The 23758-nt window shown below is 38.8% G+C and overlaps 1 protein-coding gene across 9 annotated transcripts in view; it reads right to left on the bottom strand.

Moving 5' to 3' along the window:
* Nucleotides 1-23758, bottom strand: part of LOC120527927 (transcription factor COE3-like) — a 411253-nt gene that overhangs the window by 366248 nt on the left and 21247 nt on the right. For all 9 annotated transcript variants that reach the window (XM_039751885.1, XM_039751890.1, XM_039751886.1 and 6 more), the window contains one exon: nucleotides 1598-1754. In XM_039751885.1, coding sequence (XP_039607819.1) covers nucleotides 1598-1754 — 157 coding nt within the window. The remainder of the gene's footprint in view (nucleotides 1-1597; nucleotides 1755-23758) is intronic.

Consider the following 23758-nt stretch of genomic DNA (forward strand, 5'->3'; position numbering starts at 1 on the left):
TGAGTAACTCATTTGTAGAATTCTACAGGGTTGGTGACCCAAAGGCTAGCTCAGATGCAAGGTACTTTCGTGGAAGATACAACAAGCCTAAAGAGGAAAAAAGAGGTGGCAAAACATGAAGGCTGCTAGAGAATGCATTGTCTCACAAGTAAATTTATAGGATGATGCTGCCCCTTTATTAGAATGGAAAGCATGAAACCTGCCACAGGGATCCAACTCTTTAAGGAAACGGACTGCTCACAGATGCAGTGACACAAGATTCCACTAGATGGGCTTCAAGCCTGGCATTCTTGAAACAAATTAAAATGGACACCTATAATCCCAGAAGTGATTTTAGGGTTTGGCTTGAAGTCTTACTAAGATTAGTAAGAAGTCAGGCCAGGAGTTCATGAAAGCAAAGTTGGGAGAACCTTTAACTGGTCAAAAGAAAAGGTGGTCAGATCTGAGACAGAATAAGAGAGAGAGACAGAGAGAAAAAGTAAACGAAGGGAGGGAAATTGAAATCTTTATTGGTGAACGAGCATTAAAGATACCCACTGGATAAGCAGGAATACAACAGTTACTATGGCAGGCCCAGATTTGTTGTCTTTATTGCCTTCTGAAATGTGTTCTTTGTTTGATCGCTTCTGCATATCTCTAACTGTGATTATTTCAGATTTAGTGAATTAGTGAGTGTTTCTGTTCAATGTGTACTTCTTAGATTGTATTCGAAATTGCAGAAGTTGGTCTGTTTATTATGTATTATGTTTTAAAGCCTCTTTGTTTCCTCCTTAGGCTTGTTCTTTCTTTAGCCATGCATCTGAATTAGCCTTTGGGTCACTAGCCATGTAGTATCCTAGAAAGGAGTTTGCCTATTTCTTGTCAGGTCATATAATCTATCTATCTATCTATCTATCTATCTATCTATCTATCTATCTATCTATCTATCTATCTATCTATCTATCTATCTATCTATCTATCTACAGTATCTAGACAGTTACATTGCTGCTCTTCAGCCTTTTGAAATGCTTCAGGTTTGTGCTAGATGTGATCCAACCCAATCTCCAAATGTATTATTTCACTCAAAGCCAAACACAGGCAGACCTCCAGGTCAGCTTGCAGCCCCTTTCTGAAGCTGTACTGTCTTCCTTGCACTGCGCTCACTCACACACACGTCCACCTCCCCACACCCCCCACCCTCCCCACCAAGGCCTTTGCACAGCTGGATGACTTTAACTTCCAGTGTTCCAGATGTGGCAGCTGTGGATATTGTTTGCAAGTCTGCTAATTCATTTTCCTAACAAAGCCTGCACTAATTCTGTTTCTCTTAATTCTCTGCACTTTAGCCGTCTGTTGTAATGGCTTATTTCGATGTCACCACACAATGAGCCTATTTGAGTTCTGATTGTTATAGCATGCTTTTGCCAGCTGTTACCTCTTAAGAGTAAGGCCCATGTAACTCAAGAGAGCAATCTGAAAAATGAGAGATTAGGAGTGGTGCTTTGGTGGTGTATACCAGCACGCCCAACAAGAAGCGCTTCTCTAGTTAGCTAAGCACACAGTTCTTTACATTCATGTTGACTCAAGAAAGAACTGTAGCCATCAACGATATACATACTTTGTCTTTTTCCACAAAGTCCACATAGGACGTTCTTTCAATTTCTACAGGCTGCCCCTGCCTGTCATAAAGCGCCAGGACAAAGTGGAAGAAGTTGGATTTCCGTAGATTTGAAGGAGGCTGCTTCTCATAATGAGCCCGGGCAAGACCAACACCGCTGCAGAAAAAAAGAGAGAGACAGAATTAGTTATGAAAAGGGTAAAAAATCAGTAGCAAATATGATGGGGAGCCATTCTGCTATTGCATGGCATTCCACAAGCAGCCTGCCAGTCACAAGCAAGCTGTTATAATCACACAAAATAATCTCCACCCTAGCTTTCCTTTTTCCTTGTGTGTTCACAAATCGATTTAGAGTTAGAGACGGACTCAGACTGACAGAGATGGAAAACCTCTGTTTAGGCGCTGAGTAGGTAACATTATCTTGATACATCCTTCTCCCCCAGACAAATTGCATACCTGTCTGCATTATGGTTGACGGCAGGCACTGAAACATTTCGTCTTCGGCAGACTGTTCAGACTGACTTGTAATGCAGAATCGGGTTCTCACCTTTTCTCATCTGATCTTTATCGTCTTGATATGCTCTTCTGTGCTGTCTTTACTGTACTGACTAGACTTTGCTCCTGTCTGTACATTCTTGACAGTGTACTTACATAGTAATGACCTCCATGGCTAGGCTTCAAAACCATGGGGAGTCTCCTTCTACTGTATACAATGGTCATAATACAGACAAGGATTTCAAATTTCTGCTCTAAAGTTGAACCATATTTAACCAGTAAATTGACCTTTATTTCAAAAAGCATGATTCCTAGTGCCCATTACAGTATCTTTCAGAACAAAATAATTTAAATACCTTCACTCTTCAATTACATTGGATAGACAAAGCAATTACTGTTTTAACTACAGCATAACTGAGGATTGTTTCACAGTAAGCATTCAAGAGCAATCTGAAAATTTCATTGCACATTTATATTTACAAGCATGGAACTCCAGAGGTTAGTGCTACTGTTTACAATTGTGGAAAGCTGAATGACTTGTCACTGTCTCACAATGTCCATGTGGTTATTCTCTCCTGATAGCCCAATTATATCCCTCATCAGCAAGACATGCATGTCAGGACATTTGGCATCTCTGTGTTGACTCAGCGTTTAGTGCATATAGGTGTGCCTTGCAAAGGACTAGAGCTTCCTATCATAGCCTATGGTATCTGCTTTGGAAAAGATGCTACCGTGATAGTCTATAGCTCCCTTTGACCCTGAACTGGATTACGTTAGGTGAAATGAAATACAGATGAGTTTAGAACTCTCAGACCTGCTTAATTAGTTTCAGGATTAGGGGGACAGAATCTATTAGAGCCTACACATCGGACAGTCCATTATAAGGCCTACTCACACACACAAATATGGTGCCAGTTTACTATCACCAACTAAGCCATCATTCATGTCTTTATGATGTGAAAATTAAAGTGAAATAGCAGCAGTGAAACCAACAAAAGAGTTCACTAGGGGTCAGTACTGGGGCCATTGCTCTTTTGAATGCATTTCTATATACTGTATATAAAATCCAATGTCTATCTGTCTGTCTGCTTTTTAATGGAACTACTTAACGGATTTAGATCGGATTTTTTTCTATAATTTGCTTGAACATTCTGGTTGATTTTGTGACTCATTGTGCTATGTATTATAGTTCACTTGTGTTTGCGCAAATTCGAGAGGGACACAGCAGGCTGAGGGGAGGGGGCATGGGGCCCACCTCACTCATGTGCCAGCCACGTGGCGTTCCTTACCTCCGCTAAGCTAGCGAACGACAGAACTACTTAACGGATTTAGATCAGGTTTTTTTTCTATAATTTGCATGAACATTCCGATTGATTTTATGACTTCTCTCATCGTGCTAAGAATCTTAGTTCACTTGCAGGAACGATACATTTGTGCTAATCCGAGAGGAGGGGGAAGCATGACATCAGGAGTGGGTAGCCAGGCAGGGCCCTCCTCCCTGTCCTGTTTCACTACTACGTGGGCACAGCCGCAAGTGATGGCTAGCTGTTGTGACAATGCAGGTTCCACTCCATGCTCCCATCTTCCTTCTGGGAGCTCTCGAACCCGACACCGTTGGTAATGTCACCGATGAGCTGGACAGTGAGTCACAACAATGAAGCAAGGGGATGGTGCAAAAGTGCAAAGTGCTTTTATTAAAAACAACAAAATCAAAACAAAGTGTCCAACTAAAGTGCAGCGCATGAAAGTTCCTTAAATAAATAATGCATAAAAATCTGTGAATTGTGGAGGTTAAAAACACGCTAGAAAAAAATCCTTTAAAAAACAACGAGGTTAAAACAATGGCTGGAAGCAGTCCTTTAAAAGAAATCCTGGTGCCTTTCTACTGGAGACTCCCCTGCTTCTCCCGTCCAGGCTATGCACCAATCTACCTGCAGCTGACTTTCTTTCTGCCTTCTACCGCTGGTCTGTTCGCCTTTCTGATCCCTGGCTCTGATAGGCTTCACCAGACCGTGACTTGGGCTCCCCAGAGACCAGGGCGCGCACGGTGGGGGTTTCACTACCCAGGTCCCGACTCCCACTGCCTTCTCGGCCTTATGTGGTGAGCCATCCTCCTTCTGGTCACTCCCACTACTTACTAATGCTCAGTGGGAGCAACTACTACTGACTGCTCCCGGGGTGCCAGCCAAACACCCAGGCTCACTGCTCAGCTGCACCTTTGTTCTCTCTCTTGAGAGCACATTCGCTCGCTCACCCACTGGCATTCTCCTCCCTGCTTCCTGCCTTCTTCTTCTTCTTTTTCTTCTCCTGCAACCTCTGTTCGTCTTTTTTTTCTGTCTTCCCCCTTCATCCGCCTTTCAAACTTTGGACATCAAATGGGGTTTTTCACAGTACATTCCATATCTGTGGGTTTTCTCCAGATATTCTTGTTGTCCTCCCTCATCCCCAAAGACATGCACATTAAGCTGACTGGAAGTTCTAAATGGGATCTAGATGAGCATAGGTTTATGGATTGGCACCTTTTCAGAACCTTATTCCTGTCTGATGCCAGCCCCCCATTACCTTGAATTTTATTAAGCGGATATGAAAATGTTATGCCATGTTAACAATATAATGAATTTTAATACAAATTATAATAATCAAATATTATTAGACCAATTAACTTTTTACTCTTCCAAAAAACTAAATATCCTCAACTTCAATGTGTGAGTGAATCAATTCAAACAAAATGCTGCCTATTCTTATAGATCACCATGGTTTAGTACAATTTAATTCATCCTTCCATCTCCTGTGCCCATCCATTGCTTCTGCCCTTTTAATTCAGTGTGTGGTCATTTGAGGTTGGAGCCTCACCAACAATAACAGGAGTGTGCAGATGCAACCATGCTATACTGTCACAACATTCACATACACCATATAGCAGGACAATATCACAATGATCATTCAAATATGAAGCAAATGGAGCCCTGTGTGGTGTATAAAGTGCTATAAATAATAAGGTGTCTTGCTTTGTACTCAACACATGAAATGGCCTGCTAACCCTAATAGTATTCCTGAATGAAGTAGAAAGAGAACTAAATCCAAAGTTGTTATTATCTTAAGTTAAACCAATAGGCAGATATGAACATTTTGCTGCTATTATGTATATTTTTTACTTTTTTTTTTTTTTTGCCCAGGGAAATTCACCTTACTTAGCACAGATAAAACATATTATGTGAACTAAATTATAGGCTGGAAATCAGATCTTTTTCCTGACTGTTTAAATTGATATAATAATGCATAATATATCTTAATGTCTCTTGAATAATATCAAGTGTATAACTGTACTTTATAAAGAAAGAATTATAAGAAAGATTATTTTCAATTGAAGCTCTCTTGTCATTCCTGAAATTACAATAAGGAGACGTGCAGGGGCTTTTTGCATCTTGGTAACAATTTTAACTTTCGCATCAGTAATAAATAAGTATTTGGAACTGTTTTAGTTCAGACGTATTAACAGCAAAATGTGCTCAGGTTAAGCAGCTACAAAAAATGGTCACATATAGCATTGGCATTAAATGAGCAGAGAATTAGTGGGAGTTATTGATCGGGTACCCTCACTGGTCATCCTTATAAATGACTTTTTTATATAATGACACTGGCTTCTAACTTGATGTGCCTAGCTCTGTGTGGGCCCAGGAAACAAATATGTTCCTTAATGTTTTTAATCTGTATATCCAGTTCAGGGTAGAAAGCAGCACTGGGCACAAGACAGGAGCCATCCCTGTACAGGATGCCACTCCACTAAATGTTCCACTCAAGAAAACACCCCAACTCACCAACAGGGGTCTAATTTGGAGGCAAATATTAATGCAACATGCACATCTTTAGGATTTGGGCCGAAAAAGCAGAAAAGACAGAGAACATCATTCAAATGAGGCTTGCATTTCAACTCAGGATGCTCGAAGTAGCAACACAGACCATTGTGTGTCACGCATGTCCGTCAGAACATCACCCTCTGGGCTCATCTAAGGTATGAAATATCACTCCAGGATGAGAGTGAGCGTTGGCGTCCCCTTCCCTTCCCTACACAGTGCCAAGAAAACGGCCAGTGAGGGCAGCTGACTTCGCCTCTTTCGGTCCTCCACCAATAATTTTCGAGGCTGCTAGAAGGAGGTGTCATTCTGTCTGAGATCAAAGCCCTCTACAGGAAGAGGCTCCATTCTACATTCAAAGAACCCTTCGTGTAAGCCCTAAGAGGCAAATTGTTTTTTGTTTGTTTTGCATCGGCACCCTAGACGACTGTTTATTTCAAGTTTAAAGAAAAGTCGAGGATGAAATGTAGATGACTGAGTTGGCGCCCCAACATTTATTCTTTCCAACTTGTCATTCCTCACATGACCACAGCTGCCATAACTTAATGACAAGGCATGCCCTATGTCTTTTTAATGAAAAATTAAAGTTATGGAATGTTATGAGAAGCAGTATATTAAGGCAATGTCTGTCAAAGGGAGGCACAGTGCCTTTTAAGTCACAAACTATCCATTTTAGGAGAAGAGAAGGGCCAGAATAGCAAGAAAATGTTTTTACACTTCTTAAAAATTACAGTTCTTCACAATGCCAGTAAGATGTGGTGGTTTATATACATATTCAGGGAGCATTCGCCCTTTAAAAGAACATGCATGAAGAGTCACTCTTGTTCAAAAGAAGAATAAACCTGGAGTGGAAGGCAGGAGGAGAGTCTGTTGGTAGATAGAAAACCAACAAGATAAGTGAGAAGCAGAGGTGAGAGGCAGTTGTCCAACAAACTGTACTTGTAGCCATTAAATCAGCTTCAGTAGTGTTCTTGTAAAACACCAAAATCTTAGAATGTGACCATTACAGCTTTAGAAGAGGAATCATTACACGTTTTGTAGTCCTCATTTCTCCTCTTATTTGCTATTGCTGAAATGTGAGGTTCACCACCAAATTCTTATTACATGTTAACATTACTTAATGATTCCCTTATTACCTGAACTGAAAAACATGGATATGGGAAAATAACAGGTGTACAGGTTACTTAATTGGCCATTGGAAGCCACTAATTATCAATATGTGGAAGGCCAAAGGGTGCAAGTAAAGGTGCCAAATGGCCAATGACTTGTTGCAAGGTCAAATCCAATACCTAAGCCTCTTAACCAACCTGTTGCATGATAAATATATAAAATTTTCATTTTTATCCAAAACCCTGAATTGACCAGAGATTAGGGAGGTCACAGCACCTCTTATATGCCATAAAAGGTGACTGCAGGAGGTTGATGCTAGGAAGGACATCCAGCTGTAAGCGTTTCTGCTCTAATACGCAGCCAACTGGGAAGAACTCTGAAAATGGCCATTAAATTGGAAAAGAGAGACAGTGATTTTCACATACTGTATGAACTGTATATGCATAATTGAATTATCCATCCATCCATTATCCAACCCACTATATCCTAACTACAGGGTCACGGGGGTCTGTACAAACATTAATTTATACAACTTTTAAATCCAATTCAAAGTTGCACAGAGCCAGGGTCTGTCCTTGTAATAACATGGTCAAGGCAGGAAACCACCTTAGAGCAGTCCAGAAGGCACTGGCTTGTACGTAATCAGAGTCAAGTAGGCCAGCACAGTGAAAAGCAAGAGCTAAGTATGATTAGGAAAACACTCAAGTGCTGGACAAACTGGCAAGGTTATTCACACTTAGATAATTAATTGTCATGTCTGTAAGAGAGCTGGCAATCAAATTAAACTCATATGACCTCATTTAAGGTCCACAAAGAAGGTAAACCTAACCAAAAATGGATGTGGGGTGCATAGACTACCTGCTTAACCAATATGCTACTCTATCACTCACAGACTCACTCACTTTCTTTGTTCTTCTGATAAGAGTCTTATGGCAACAGGCCAAGTAGTATTGTGTAGACTTCCTTATCCAATATTCTTATGCAACACTCTCTAGATTTTCCTTGGGGTTTCCCTGTTAGAAGATGGCATCAGATGGTCAAATTTGGACAGATCTGACACTGGTGCTCCATTAATTAATAATCATATTACTACTATTACTAATAGTAATGGCAATCAGTCAACTCTGGGGCTCAGTCACGCACAAACAGCTGATGCTGCCTTGCTGGACCGCCTTTGGATTCTTGAATGGGATTAAGCTGATTTGAGAATGCTATGTTAGGGTAGGAGTGGCACAACGGCCCAGTGGTGGCCCTGCTTTGCAACAAGGTGACCAGAGTTCACACCCTGTGCGTTCCCTGTGTGGACTTTGCATGTTTTCTCTGGGTGATCGGGTTTCCTCCCACAGTGCAATGACATGCAGACTAAATGAATTGGTGTTGCTAAATCGGCCCTAACGTGTGTGTTTTTATTTGCCCTGCGATGAACTAGCACCCTGTCCATGTGTTGCTTCTGCCTTGTACCCAATGACTGCTGGGACAGGCTCTAGCTGCCCTGTGACCTTATACTGGAAAAGTGGGTAAAGAAAATGGAAGAATGTTTGGTTAAGTTGTAATAATGGGGAGCAAAGCAGGAAAGTTATTACTGCACAAGTACAATTTGTGGCCTGGTTCCTTACTGTTTGGAGTATATGAGTTCTTTACATGCGTCTGTGTGATTTTTCTCCGTGTAAAGTTAATTTTAAGTTAATTTAAATGGCCTGGTGTGAGTGCATGAGAGTGTGAGCATGAGTGTGAGTGCACGCATTCTTGTGCCCTACAATAAACATTTGGTTCATCAGGTCTGCTCCCGGCCTGGACACCGGCTGATTTCAATCTTGTTTTGGAACATGAAAGTCTGGAAAATGTGAAATGGAGTAATTAAAAATAATAATAATAATAATAATAATAATAATAATAATAATAATGGACTATTAACCATAGAGGTTCAGGCCTCTGCCTCTCTGTGTAACCCTGAGCAAGTCACTTAACCTGTCTCAGCTCAAACTGGAATTAATCTCCATAACATCATATCATAGATAAAGATATTAGTTAAGTATGTAACAATAATGATAATAACACTAAAACATAAATATCATTCTTAAACCTGCTTAATCCAGGAGTTGGTCCTCTCTTGATTGCCTGCTAGCCTGCCTGTACATCACCTTGGAATCACCGTTTAATGTAACACACACATCTTTGGAGATATGGGAGGAACATTAGATTATCTGGAGGAGGATATGCAGCTCCTGTATGGAGAATAGCTTGACATGCTGCTAATCACTGTGCCACAGCTAATAAATATACATAATGATAATATAATAATGATGACATTGATGACGATGGTTTTCAGTATAATGTGTATTATTCATTTTAAGAAAATTATTAAATTGTGTATGTCAGTAACGACTGCTGCCTCTCTATGAACACTACCGCCATTTCAGAACTGAAACTATAAATTACTTTTTTGATTAGAATTTTATATATATATAAAAACTATAAATAAATATCTGTTATGCATACAATATTTTAAAGAGCAAACATGAAATAGCTACAAACCGGGTCAGGGTAACATATCAATCTTAATCTAAAAGAGAACATTCTTCCTAAGCAAATCCCATAAACACTGTGAGCAATATTTGAGAAAATAAAGCCTACCACATGAAAATGATTAGTCCATATAAACAGCATAAACTAACGCCATTTATTATCATTATTTATAAGAAATGACTTTATCAGTGATTAATTATTAGTTGGCATATCTATTATCAAATCTTTCTAAGAAGTCCCTGTAGCTCAAAATACTGTAGGCACAATTACTTGAACTTATCTGTTTTATGGAGGAATTCATTGCCCTAAAAGAATGTTATAAAGGGCTTGCATTAATAGTCCTGGTTCCATCAGACAGCATCTTGAGCCAACTACTGAGCAATCTGATGCTGAAATCTGTCAAAAAGTGATCATCTCCCCTGAAAAGGCTTTGCTGGTTAACCACACTATGAATGTTCAGCCTCATTTCACACAGACACATTAGAATGGGATTGAGAGGGATTCATTTAAGTGGGATCCACAGTGATTTAGTGCCTTGTGTTTCTCTCTTACTGCAAGGTCTTGGGCAACAATAAACCTTCTTGTTCGGAGATGCAAAAAGCATGTTAATCACGAGAGAGACGGAGTGGAACTCAGAGTAGAGATTTTAACACACTCGGAAGTGCAGTTTGAAGTTTAAAATCATTTTAAGCCCATTAACAAAACAAATCATGCTGTTATAAACATTTCAGGGTAATTTTCCAACCAGGTAATGCTGTCATCACCCCCTGTCTCAATATCTGTTGCTCTTGAGATCTGCTACCTAGTGCTATGTCTTGCTCATTGCTAACAAGCTGTCATGTGCTAAGTATTCTAACACCTAAACCGACAAGACAATGTGCTTCAAATCACTTGTCCTCAGCTGAAAATACAAAAAGGATGAACACTAAAGTTGAATTTCAGCATTGGGAAAGGTATCAAATAAAGTGCAAGGATCTAATGATAACAAAAGGCAGAAGTGGCTAACTTGTTCCATGGGACAAGAAAAGCTGTTTCATTTCAAGTGATTAAAATCATTTTATCTAGTATGATAACACAGAAAGTCCTAAAAAGACAAGGCCTTGGTGTGAAAAGTACAGTATGCAAGGTAAAAATCATTACTTCTAACAGTCAGGCAACAGTTGTTCTCATGTGTCCAGCAAATTAGCCAGTGGCAGCCAAGTCCCAAGGTTTCATTAGGCAATTACAAGCTTATTTAGGAGCAAATTGATTTATCTTATTATCTGCAGACTTTGTTATACTTCTTATTGAAAGCTTATCTTAATATTGGCTTTGAAAGTTACCAAAGAATTAGAGGATAAGATCAAAAGATCAAGATGTTTTTCTACAGGAACAGGTCCATCCATCAATTCATTTCAAACCTACCTTTTTCAGTAAAGAAATGTAAAGACCATAGCCAATTCCTAAAGAATGGGGTGCAAGGTTGGAACCAAGAACATCCACTCAGATCATCATTCTGTCTGTCTGACATGCACAGTATGTCCCTAAGATATAAAAAGAAACCAACAGCTCCACACAAAGAGTGCAGACACCACACAGACGATGATGGGATGAAAAGAGAGCTGGACTAACCACTGTACTATTATTAAATCCCATCCATTTTCAAACCCTCATTTTCTAATTTCGTGTTGCATGGGGGCAGAGTATATCTCAGCAGTGGCAGATGTGAGAAATACCAGTTTATTACTGGGCACATTGACCACTCTATTTTGCAACTAGTCCAGTTCAGGGTTGAAAATGAATCATTTTTGTGTCAAGCTCCAGGTGGGATCCAATATGGGATGCAGTACATGCATAAGACGCCCCTGAACTGAGTTCAGATTATCTGACTTTGGGCGTGACTTTGAGGTCTTAAGGGAGTCCTGAATTCCTGGAACAATTCACATAAAACAAAAGAGACTCATGTGACAAAAGCAAAGTAAATATAGGAGATATTCTGTAATTAACGGGCTTTGACTCCCAAGGAGGTTTGAGCGGAGGGAAAGAGACTTCAATGTTCATGGTGTGATCATCATCACTTCAAATGCAAACCTAAACTTCAGATCCTTACATTTTCTATGTATTCTTCCATTAAGGAAGTCCCAGTAATACAACGATCTCTACACTGTATGTTAAAACATTGATCCTTTCAAGAACATTTTGTTAGGTACAACATATGACATTTCACTTTTTTCCTAAGAATTAGTTAGAAAAAAAATATAAATAGATATAAAAGGCAATTTTTTAGATAAGAAACATACTATGTAAGCTAGAAAGGCTACTTATAGAGTTTGAATACATAAAATTGAGACGACCGTGATTACCGTATATAATTGCTTATAAGTCAGGTCTTGAAACCCAAAAAATCGATCATAAAATCAGACCCCGACTTATACACCCGTGCAAAAATACGACACTTCATTTTTATTTTTTTTTACATCTTCTTGCTTCCTCCAATCTTGCACTAGTTTCTCAGACACATCGAATTTTGTTGCAGCAGTGCAGTTATCAATTTCTTTCGCCACTTCACCGACGTTTAATTTAAAACCCGCTTCATATTTTATTCTGATCAAGCGCACCATCGTAGATAAGCGATGCTCTTACGATAAAGGTGCATGAGGATGTGAGACACAAAAAACCCAAAAAAAAGATCAAAGGTTGCTTTGGAATAGTTTGGGTATTACTGTGTGGTCACGTAGGCACAATACATACAAAAAAAAAAAGGCAGTGTGCTCCGTGGTTACTGTCTCAGATAGGCATTAGCATATCATAATCTCTTGGATCAATAATGTGAGTTTTCCGTATTCAACTTATATGACCGACATTATAAAATAGCGAAAATTATACGATGAAATCAAATCCTGACTTGTACGTGGGACAGCTTAAATGCAAGTATATACGATAACTATTGGAGGCTCTGTAAGTCTAAAAATAAATCTTTACTATCAGCGGGGGAGCAAAGATTTTAAACTAGGGGGAAAACTCTTTAGTTGGGATACAGTTTAGGATTTGATTTACAAGAGCTATTATAACATCGTGGATGAGCGTTTGATTTTGGAACACCTCATTATTATAGATTTTATCTGCATTTGTTGCATTGTTTTCTGTGTATACATGGTCCCTTTCTTCATCACATGATCCATCTCTCCCCTCTTGCCACTTTATTCTTTTTTGCACACTTTGTTATTGCAAATTTGACTAGTAGTAGAGTAGTTGTCACACTAAACAAGTGTGTGAAGTAAAGAGGACTCTTGCTTGCAGCTTTTGCCATGTGCTTACCCATTCTCTGGACATTTGGGAGGAATAGTCTTAAGGCAATGTGATGTGTTTATGCAATCAACATATACCTTTGTTAAGGTTTAAAACTGCATTCTGTAATGTATATATTATTTATACTAGCTATGCTTACCTGTCAAAAACAGGAGCTTTCTCTCTTGATTGTATTCCCATAAAGCCTGTTTCTCAGACCTTGCATTTTTTGCCACCAATGGTAAACGGGCCCCCATTACCCCCAGTGAAAACATCATTCAGCTTGAGATGTGCCTCGTTATTACTTAGTTGTTCTGTAAGTCATTCATTTTGTTCCATTTTAGCTCCTATTTTTATAAAAATATTGTGACAATCAGGAATTGAACATCTTGTCATCATCCCTACCACAGGGCCACCAAAGTCAAACTGACCAATCAGATTGCTCAGAGGAACTGTAGAAGCACAAACATATTATTATACAGCAGATAAGGATTTAAGTTATGACTACCAGAATGTTGTTAAATAAACTTTCTTTTGTTCCATTTGTGACCCCCCTCATCAGGGTTAGGCCCTTGGCAAGTGAACCCCCCACTCCCTTAATGGCTCCATGACTGTTTACTGAGTATGTAAAAATGAAGACTGTACTATAGGACACTTTTTTCCTTTACATAATTATTAACACTCTTTTAATGACTGCACTGAACATTGACTGTTCAATTGAATCTAAAATAATCCTTGACTCATTATGTCCTTCCTGTCATTTTAATTATTGGAATATGCATATTCAGGGTAATATAAGCAAGATGTATTTGCAGATACGGTTCAGCACCCAAGGATAAAATAAATCCTTTATTCTGTACATTTTCCGAGTTTATAGGTTTATAAGGTCATTATTATCATATGGTAAAATTCCCACTTGCATGTGTTAATCAACATGCAACATATGCCAGGATTAGTGAGCAGAAGTAGCTTAAATTGAAACTTCTGCCTCATTTCCCTGAAAAATCAAAGGTAAAACTTTTGTGGTAACAAACAAGTTCAAAAATAGGTAGAATAATATGAAAGGGAAATATTGTGAGATATCTTCATAAAGAAGACAGAAAATAAATTAGAGCTAAGCAAATTAACAGACAAGAACAATTTGGAATTTCAAAGACTATAGTGTCAAATCCTTAATGCTTGTTTCCTGAGCTATCAGACAGGATGGTTTTACTCCAAGAACTACCCACCAGTACTAGAGCACTATGCCAAACAGAAAAATAAAAAGAAGTCAAGAAAAATCAAATGTTTATGAAAACCTGGGGTGATTAGCAATATCCAAAAGATGTGTTAGTTGGGCAATGGAATACTCAGGGCTACATATGAAGCCATAATAAACAGCTGAGAGATGGCACAGGACCCTCAGCATGTAAGGAAGCAGTTTATGTAAAATTATATGATATACACCAAAAAAGTATTCAGATTCTCAACAATGACATCTAAATTGGCTCAGCAATGTTATGGTGACAGCTTCCAAAACACCTTGTACATGTCAGACTAAAGCTTTTTGATTTTATTTTACACGTTATTATGTCGGGCAGCAGGGTGGCGCAGTGGTAGCGCTGCTGCCTCGCAGTAAGGAGACCTGGATTTACTTCCTGGGTCCTCCCTGCATGGAGTCTGCATGTTCTCCCCGTGTCTGCGTGGGTTTCCTCCCACAGTCCAAAGACATGCAGGTTTGGTGCATTGGCGACTCTAAATTGTCCCTAGTGTGTGCTTGGTGTGTGTGTGTGTGTGTGCCCTGCGGTGGGCTGGCACCCTGCCCAGGGTTTGTTCCTGCCTTGCGCCCTGTGCTAGATGGGATTGGCTCCAGCAGACCCCTATGACCCTGTGGTAGGATATAGCGGGTTGGACGATGACTGACTGACATTACTATGTCACAGTAATAATAATGTATGGAATAATGATAAAATTTAAACACAAGGTTGCTGGTTCAGTTCCCACAATGGACGCAGAGCTTCAGTCGAAGCAAGTCACTTAACTACTTAACCTACCAGTGCTCCACTGTATGAAATATCTGTACTGTAAGATAAAACCATTTTTAAAGCATTTAATGATTGGAGACTTGTGTTCAAATAGCAATAAGCCCTCATTAATGTCTGTTACATCTTTCTAAACTGAGAATACTGTTATTTATAGCATAACGTAACATTCTCAAACCTGGTTAGACCAACTCAGGGTGACAGAAGGCTGGATTGCATGCAAGGCCATTGCTTCATGTGTGTTTGTAATGTACAGACTCTTTGTACTCAACATATGTGATTTTTATTTAAAGAGAATTCATTGTTCAAATATATGCAATGAAAGGAGTAAAAGTAGCTTAATTTCATTTTTACTGTAAGTGCGGAGAACATTTTGGTGTATTACTGTATGTTAGTTATTTACTCTTTTAAGTATTCATTAATGGCGCACACAATAAATTGTGTAAAACAGACATGTTTTCTAAAGTAAGTCATTACATGGAAAAAAAATATATTTGGGTGCAGTCCTATTCTAAGAGCTGCTCACAAACCACCACTGTTTTGCTGCTAGCTACCAAAAACAGCAGAGCCAATCGTGTACAGAAGGGACTCTTAATTGACCCCCAGGCTTGCCTAAAAACAACCACCTTCCCCTTCTGGGGGTTAGAGGTAACACTCCACGCAGCAATAAAGCTGTAAGATTTGCTTTGCCGAGCTGCTTCACTGACAAATACACGTACCCAAGCAACACCTGTTTTCTCTTGGCGCCTTCGGCTCAGCATGAAAGTCTCTCTTGGGACGGCACACCTGTATATTTGTACGGTCCACAAGGGCCAATGTCACCATCTGCTCCCTTATTCTGCCACCTTTAATAACGGCCGCAGGACATGCAGTAATCTGGTTCTGTGCCCATTGTCTGCCTGAGGATCTGCCCTGTCACAGACGACGTGTCACAACTAGAATTTTCCCCCCAAACACCTGCATGTTTGTGGACTGCCACACTGTGCTTACACCTGTACATACTCAATAATTTATACAGTGAGAAAAAAAATTACTCATGCATACATTTTCACATCGTAAAGCCACCTTGATTTCACACATATCCGATTACCCCTTATTAAAACTAGCACCGGTTAATGATACGACATGGAGGAAAGCAGAACTGCTGTCTGTGTACACTGCACAAAATCCTGCTAAAATCCACTCATCACTTTCTTTCTTTCTTTCTTTCTTTCTTTCTGTCGAGTGTTTTTTTGTGGTCTCATCTGAAATTTTCACGGTTTGTTATACTACAGCTGAACTCTATACATACAAATGTTACACTTGTACATTGTAGCCTTGGAGCCTCCTATTGGTCACCCTCTTTTTGGAAGCTGCTTATTCCAGTTCAAAGCTTCATGGGTACAGACATCAAGTGCAAGACAGTATGCCGGTCCAAATAATGTCATTTATCAATGAAAATTAAACAAGTTATGGATGAGCGAAGGGAGAATAAAAACAAATTAGATGGACGGGCTGTCTCATTTCTTCTGACAGATGACAACAAAAGCATTTTAATCTTGTCATCCCCCATCCTTCATTTCCCCCTCACTGTCCCTGTCCCTGTCTCCCTCTCATTGTCTCCTTTTATCTCTATATACTCTGCTTCCAGCCGGTGAGCCTTTACTTCAGGTACACTGCCAAATGACGGGTTCAGATTGCTACTGGATGAGATTGACCTCCCTTTGTACAAAGGATCAAGTGCCGAAAGCTACTTGTGGGCTTTGTGACTTCACCTGTCAGCAGCAGCAGCACCGTGGCATTCTCCTGTTGAGCTTTCCTGCTGCCCTCTAGTGCCCATAGAAAAATAGTGTAGTGCTGGTCTCCACCTAAATTATCTTGGCATATTTGGCTGACACCTTTATCTAAGACAAGATTGATAGTCCCTACACCTGCTCATATTTATTTATTTTTTAACTGGCGCACTGGAAGGTTAAGAGACTTGCCTAGGACTGTAGAATGAAACAGAAGAAGACACTGAACTAACAAACCTGGTGGTTTAAAGTCTAATGCCTTTGCCACTACAAAACCATTTAATAGGTGCACTCTGGGAATTTTCCTTCAAAGATGTCATAAACAACCAGAAGAGCTGGCCATGTCTACCCACACTTATCTGCAGATGTGCCCAAGCTTCCTTCTTTTAATTAGTCACGACCTGGCCCTTCTTCTTCCTTGTGCTATAATCATGATCTTCCCACAACTTGCTGTCCTCTAAATATATGTGACTATACCAGGGGTGTCCAAATCCGTTCTTGGAGGTTTGCAGTGGCTGCATTATTTTCTTCCTGCCACTTTCTTAATTAGTGAACAATTTCTGGTGTTTATTGACTTTATCCCTTCATTTTAACCATCATATTTTTAAGACCCAGTCCTCTGAAATGTTTCTTTTTTCCTTAAATGGCAGCCAAACAAAAATGAGATGTGAACTGAGACCAGTGTAGTGAAGGACTCAAACTCCAAGTAATTTCAATCCAACCAGTTTCTTAATTAGAAGCTGATTCTTGTTGTTATTAAATTCCATGGCTTGTTGGCGCTCTCATTCCACCACAGCAGACAAGTCCAAAACTATTGATTTTCTGCTTCCTAAGAGCCACCATCGAAATGTTTTGTGGACCTGAACAGATCAACAACAAGAAGAATTTTGCCTTTCTTTATTTTCAGATATTGTATGAAGGACACTGGTTAGTTGGTCATATGTTGGTTCATTTTGAATCTCATTATTGTTTGGCAGTTAATTAAGAAAAAAAAATTAAGAGGTCTGAGTCTTAAACAGCAAGCCAATTAAATTAAAGGCAGAAGAAGTCAATTAGCAGCAAAGGCTGGTCACCAATTAAGAAAAGGGTTAGAATGAAAACCTGCAGCCACTGTGGCCATGCAGGACTGGAGTTTGACACCCTGGTCTATACTCTCTCAGTTCATTAATCCATCGATTTCTTGAATCTTGATGGATTTACTTCAGGGTACTGGTGAGCAGGAGGCTAGAATCACTTAACCTTGGCAGTAGCATCCACAGCCAGGGTTAGTGTAAGCACTCATTATAAATATATTTATATTTATATGATGAATTAATTTTAATATGCCCTGTCCATGTCAATTTTCTGCCTTGCACCCACAGTTTATGAGACAGGCTCTGGCCACTCACAACTCTGCATTGGTTTAAGCAGGTTTTAGAATGAGATGAAAAGAGGATTTTAATAATTTGATTCATTAACTTTTGAAAAAAAAAATGCATTTAAATTATTTCCCTCATGGAGGCCAATATTAGCCAATATTAAACAGGAAATCTGTTTATGACCATCAGCGTAATGCTGCAATGAATTTAAAGTAAGTTGTCTTTATGCAAATTATGTCCCAGCAATACAGGGAGCATATGTAATTTATTTATGGATAATTACACATCCCGCAGTTTTGAATGGCCTTATTATTTTTTTTCCCAGAATTTCTGCTTTTTAATGTATTTCTTAAAATTTTCTTATAATTATTTGTTTTAACATAACATTCTGACACCTGTTAAATTAAATTCAAAGTCATGGGGGCTCAGAGCCTATCCTTGCAACATTGGACACAAAGCAGGGACAAACCCTGACAAGGCATGCCAGTCCGGTGCAGGGTCTACTCATGCACATGGTGTCTGATCTAAGGAGACTTGCATCTCTCAGGTGTGGGAGGCCAAGTGAATTACTCAGAGAAGAACCTAGACAGGCACAGGGAGAGCGTGCAAATGACACAATAACTGCGAGTGGCTGATTTACCTAAAACCAGAGTGCTGAATCTGCTGGGCAGCAGTAAAAACTCTTGAATTCTCATGCAACTTTATTTGTTTATTATTCTACAGTACAATACATTCCATACATACAAGCATTTTCAACCTGTTAAATGAAAATCAGGATCACCAAAGGGCCTGATGGTATCAAGGCAGCACTGGGTACACACACCTTGGAAACGAGGAAAGTCCATCATAGGGTACACACACATGAACATCCTCTCACTAACAGAACCTCCACATATTTGGACATACTTGAATTCCATGGATGCGGTGGGTTGGCGCCCTGTCCGGGATTGGTTCCTGCCTTGCGCCCTGTGTTGGCTGGGATTGGCTCCAGCAGACCCCCGTGACCCTGTGTTCGGATTCAACGGGTTGGAAAATGGATGGATGAAAATGAAGAAAAATCCACACAGACACAGGAGAACCTAAAATTCTCCATGCTGATAATAACCAGGTATGGGATACCATTTTATGTATGTATGCATTTTTGTGTGTGTATGTGTGCCTTGAATTTGAACTTGTTCTGTTCATGGACTTATGAAAGACAAAGGAAATTCCATGTAAATGCACGTGCTAGTGGTGTACAGTATACCAGTGGGAGAATTCTGAATTAATTACGCTAACAGATTTCACTGTGACCTTCTATCTCCTGTATCTCCCATAGCATGCAAGGATAGCATTTATTACCCAGTGCACACAAGAAAGGGTCCCAAAGGGAAAATTCAACTTACAAGGGAAATGAAAAGACAGCCTAAGGACCGCTGCTGTCACATTGCCCCTTCCTGTACAGATTTGTTCCTACGAGTCTGCTGTGCTTGCTGCCACTCTCTGTTTCTCTTCTCTCTAACTTTATCTCTCTTTTTCAGCCATCAGTCAACGTTTCTTCCTTATTCTACAAATTGAGGTGGCTTTAAACGTTGTGCTATACTTACCTTTGGGTCAAGCCCTGCAATAACTTCAAGGATCAAGGGTACCCCATTATTGTTACAGAGTAACAAAGCTGAAACTATTTCCAGCAGTCCATGCTGGATCTGCACACCTCAGCTTTGAGAAGAGTTTAAATAGGACTATTGGAAAGCCCCAAATTTGTACACATAAAAGAGATAATACGATGTCATGCATCTGAAAAAGGGAAATAGTGTTGTGTTTAATTTGGATTAACAAATACTGGCCTGTTATTTCTCCCAGGCCTTACCCTTAAATCGACAATACAATCCTAGCTTCCACACCTAGGGACTTGGCAGCTTCGGTATCTTGTGGGTTCTGTCTTGGCCTCTATGTCATCTCGATCTCTCACTCTGTCTCTGTGTTTAATTGATTGATCAGACATCCTGGATTTGACCATGCGCCTTGCACATTAATTTTGTTCTTTTCTATCCAGAGAACTGATAAGTTCCTCTCTCTCGCCTAAGCACCTTTGAAGATTTTACATCTAGAGCAACAATCAGAGTGTGTCACCTTCTGGGGGTCCTTAGTCCCATAGAGGTTTCTTTAGCGATTAAATACTGCCTCTTTCTCTGGCAGACGTTAGCCCCTCACATTTAATAAACATACATACAGATTCTGTGGTTTATAACTAGAAGTGAAGATGTTCACCTACTCATTGACATCTGTCAGGAATCTAAAAGTATTTAACCGTCTATACAATAATTTGCTTTCACCCTTTTCTTGTTTGTTAATCAGGAAAATCTGTTTTAGTGATGATGATTAGAAAAATGCTATAAAAGTGTTATCTAAAAACAGCTCTAACATTTAATGTTTATCTACTTATTTAGGTTTGCAGCTACATCCTCTAAAAGGTTAATTTGCTCATTCATGGAGAGGCTTCAACAGGAAGTTATTTTAACTTAACTTAGATAGCTTCCTTAAAAATATACTGTACATTCAATAAAAATAACAATACTGAGAATTCCAGTTGGAAAAGTGGTTTGAAGGTGTTTGTTCCTTATATATATGACATAATTCTGCTTAATCCAAATGAGGGTCATGGGGGCCTGGAGACTATCCTGGTAGGGTCAAACACAAAACAGGACACAATCCTGGACAAGGCGCTAGTCCATCATGTGGACCATTTATACACACAATTACCAATTAACTTAACCGAAATGTTTTTTTGGATATGGAGTGAAAACCCATACTGAATGTGTAAACTCCGCATGGACAACTACTGGGTATTTTTGTCATTCCTTGCCATGACATCTGCATAAAAATCATCTTTCAAACACTCTTCTTTGCATCATGTATTCTTTTATGAACACTTTCCTGATAATTGCTTCAATTCAAGGATATGTTAGAAAAGGTAAAATATCTAGAGATGCCCCCTGTGATGCTTTTATGACTCTTACAAGTTAATAGCTTATTGTGAATTTGAATGATCTTGCATGGCACTTCATATTCTAATGTGTATCATCAAGTGCCTGTCAATGACTCTATATAAAGTAAGAACTCACAAATTCTGGTGGTCACTCCATTGAAATAATTTAACAAATTGATATCTATACATACAGTAAAAAACGCTAATGGTTGTCTATCTCTAATGCAAAAGCTCTTGGGCCTTGAAATTTGACCTTGGAGCTTACACATAACGTGAGCCACGAGCTATCTCCACCATAAAATTGGACTTGTGTCCGCACCTCCACTTGCCATTAATGATATAAAGAGCATAAAGGTGCCGGCATGCAACTTTGCTGACAGTTAAGCACATTGCACAGGCTGGCTGATCGTGTTCATTGCGTGATCACACCATTCCTACATGACCATGCAACAGGGCTAACAAGTACAGAACGGCCACGTGAAAATGCAGCATGCCTGTCAGGAAAAGAAACGCTGTAACATCGGATTGAAGTGCAGGACATCACAGCAACCAATCCGGAGTGACGGGGTGCTGTGGAACCACTTGTTTTTGAGGATCGGAGGCCTGAGTGTTGTTAGCGTGTACACTGAATATACTGCAGTACAATAAACTGAAATATATTTTTCCAAATATATACATATTTTTAACAGTGTCCTAATATATCCTGTATATATTGTATATATACTGAATGTTAAAATTCTATACATTCTTATCGTAAATTCAGTTTTTGTTGAACTACAGATAGAAATCAAAACAAATCATATCACCTTTAATAAGATGTTGTAATCAAAAACATCTTCATGAAAAATATATTAATCTTTCCAGTTAGTGTAGGACATGGTTTAACATATTCAATGAATGTTATTCTTAATAAGCGTTTGCCTACAGACATCTTCAGTTAAATTACTTTTATTTTCCTATAGTACTTCTCAAGAGTAAAGGCCCATAGCAGTACTGCATGTTTACAGTTAGTTATAATGGACAAATAGTAAATTATTTACACCACACATCTAGAAACAGTACAATTAAATTATATTAAATACACAGTAAAACAGAAGCAGTCTCAATGACTAACATAAAAAAGAGACAAAGTAAAAATAATTAATATTATGATTGAAGTGGCCAGCAGACAATGGAGAAACAGTTATCAGCATTCCTGGAGAAACTGAGGTGCAATTTAAATAATAAAATATAAGTGTAAATTATTTTGGTAAGTTGCATTTATTATTTAAATTTTCAAAAAAAAAATCAATATATAGCATGTAGAGTTCTATTTATCATTATAGTGGAAAAACATGGATATTTATATTTAATGTAAAACCTAAAACATAAAAAGTATATAACAACAAATATATATATATTGCTTTTGTTTATATGTTAATTTAGGCCTAACAGTTTAAATGTTGAAAAAGCACACAGAAAGATTTTTAATGAAGTACATAAAGATTCCAGTACTTCATTGGAATTTTTCTGATGATTATGATATATTTATGCCTTTTTCCATAAATTTCCAGTGCATTTTTTTTTCAGTCTGCTTTTATTTATGCACCCATCCATCAATTGACATGTCAGATTAATTTACTTGAGGGATGCGGAGCTTCAGGGGCAAACGCAAGGACTAATGTTGGATGGGGGTGCCTGTCATTTTAGGGCTAAACGCCCACCCACCTTTAATTAGATCAGGCAAAATCAGAGAAAGAAAGAAAGACCCCCAAGATTCTCAAACTTCCTAAATTCACTTCACAATCACGTACATCTAACGCCCAATCTGGCAAAATCTTGTACAAGGCAAGAGCGGTTTCTGGACAGGGTGCCGTTCCATTACAAGGCCCCAATCTTGCATATACCTAATTGCACAAGAACTGTGGGAAGAAAAACAGACAACTGGCAAGGAAACCCAGACAGACATGAAGGGGATGTGAAAGATCCACACGGAGAACAACTGAGTGTGGGAGATGAATCTAGGACACTGGACGCATGTAAGAACGCTAATAACCACTGCGTTAGTGTACCACCCAGAATATTCAAAGATGAATTATGAAGCTGAAATAGATTTTTTAAACTCAGCTACATATATTCTGTTGTTATGAATTCTACTGGCTGTTGCCAAACCAAGCTACAGCTTCCAAAAATGTCTGTAAATTGTTATTAATCACATCTTTTACTACTTATGATTTACACAGAAATGCCTCAGAGGACAGGATTGATATAAAGAATCATTAAATCTTATTTTTGTGTACCTTGATTAATGCAGTATCATTTATCATCTTCGATTAAAATATCTCAGACAAATTTTTAATTAAAGAAGCTTCAGATTCTTTCATTGCATTGCACTTAACTTTCAATTTCTGAAAAATATAAATCTTGACAAACTTTTTGTCAAGAGTGGTAAACATTTCTCTAAGGCTGATTTTAAAAATATATTCCCTTATGCATACACATAAAGATCTGGCTAGCTCTAGTAAACTGGAGAAATTAATGGAAACCATTTTATCCCCATGAGCATTATTATTATTATTATTATTATTATTATTATTATTATTAATGGATGATACAGTAGCCATACAGGGTATGACGCTCAACCTGTGTTGAGCACCTTTGTTCTGTCTGCGGTGTGCTATGAGCATATTATTTGGCTGCTCCGTGAGATCCTGAAATTGGATTAAGTGGGTTTAAGATTAAAATGTTTGGATTATTATTGATTCATTTAATTTCCATACTTAATTTAAGACTGAGCCACAGAAGACAACA

The sequence above is a fragment of the Polypterus senegalus genome, chromosome 4 (genome assembly GCF_016835505.1).
Source record: "Polypterus senegalus isolate Bchr_013 chromosome 4, ASM1683550v1, whole genome shotgun sequence".
Taxonomy (NCBI): domain Eukaryota; kingdom Metazoa; phylum Chordata; class Cladistia; order Polypteriformes; family Polypteridae; genus Polypterus; species Polypterus senegalus.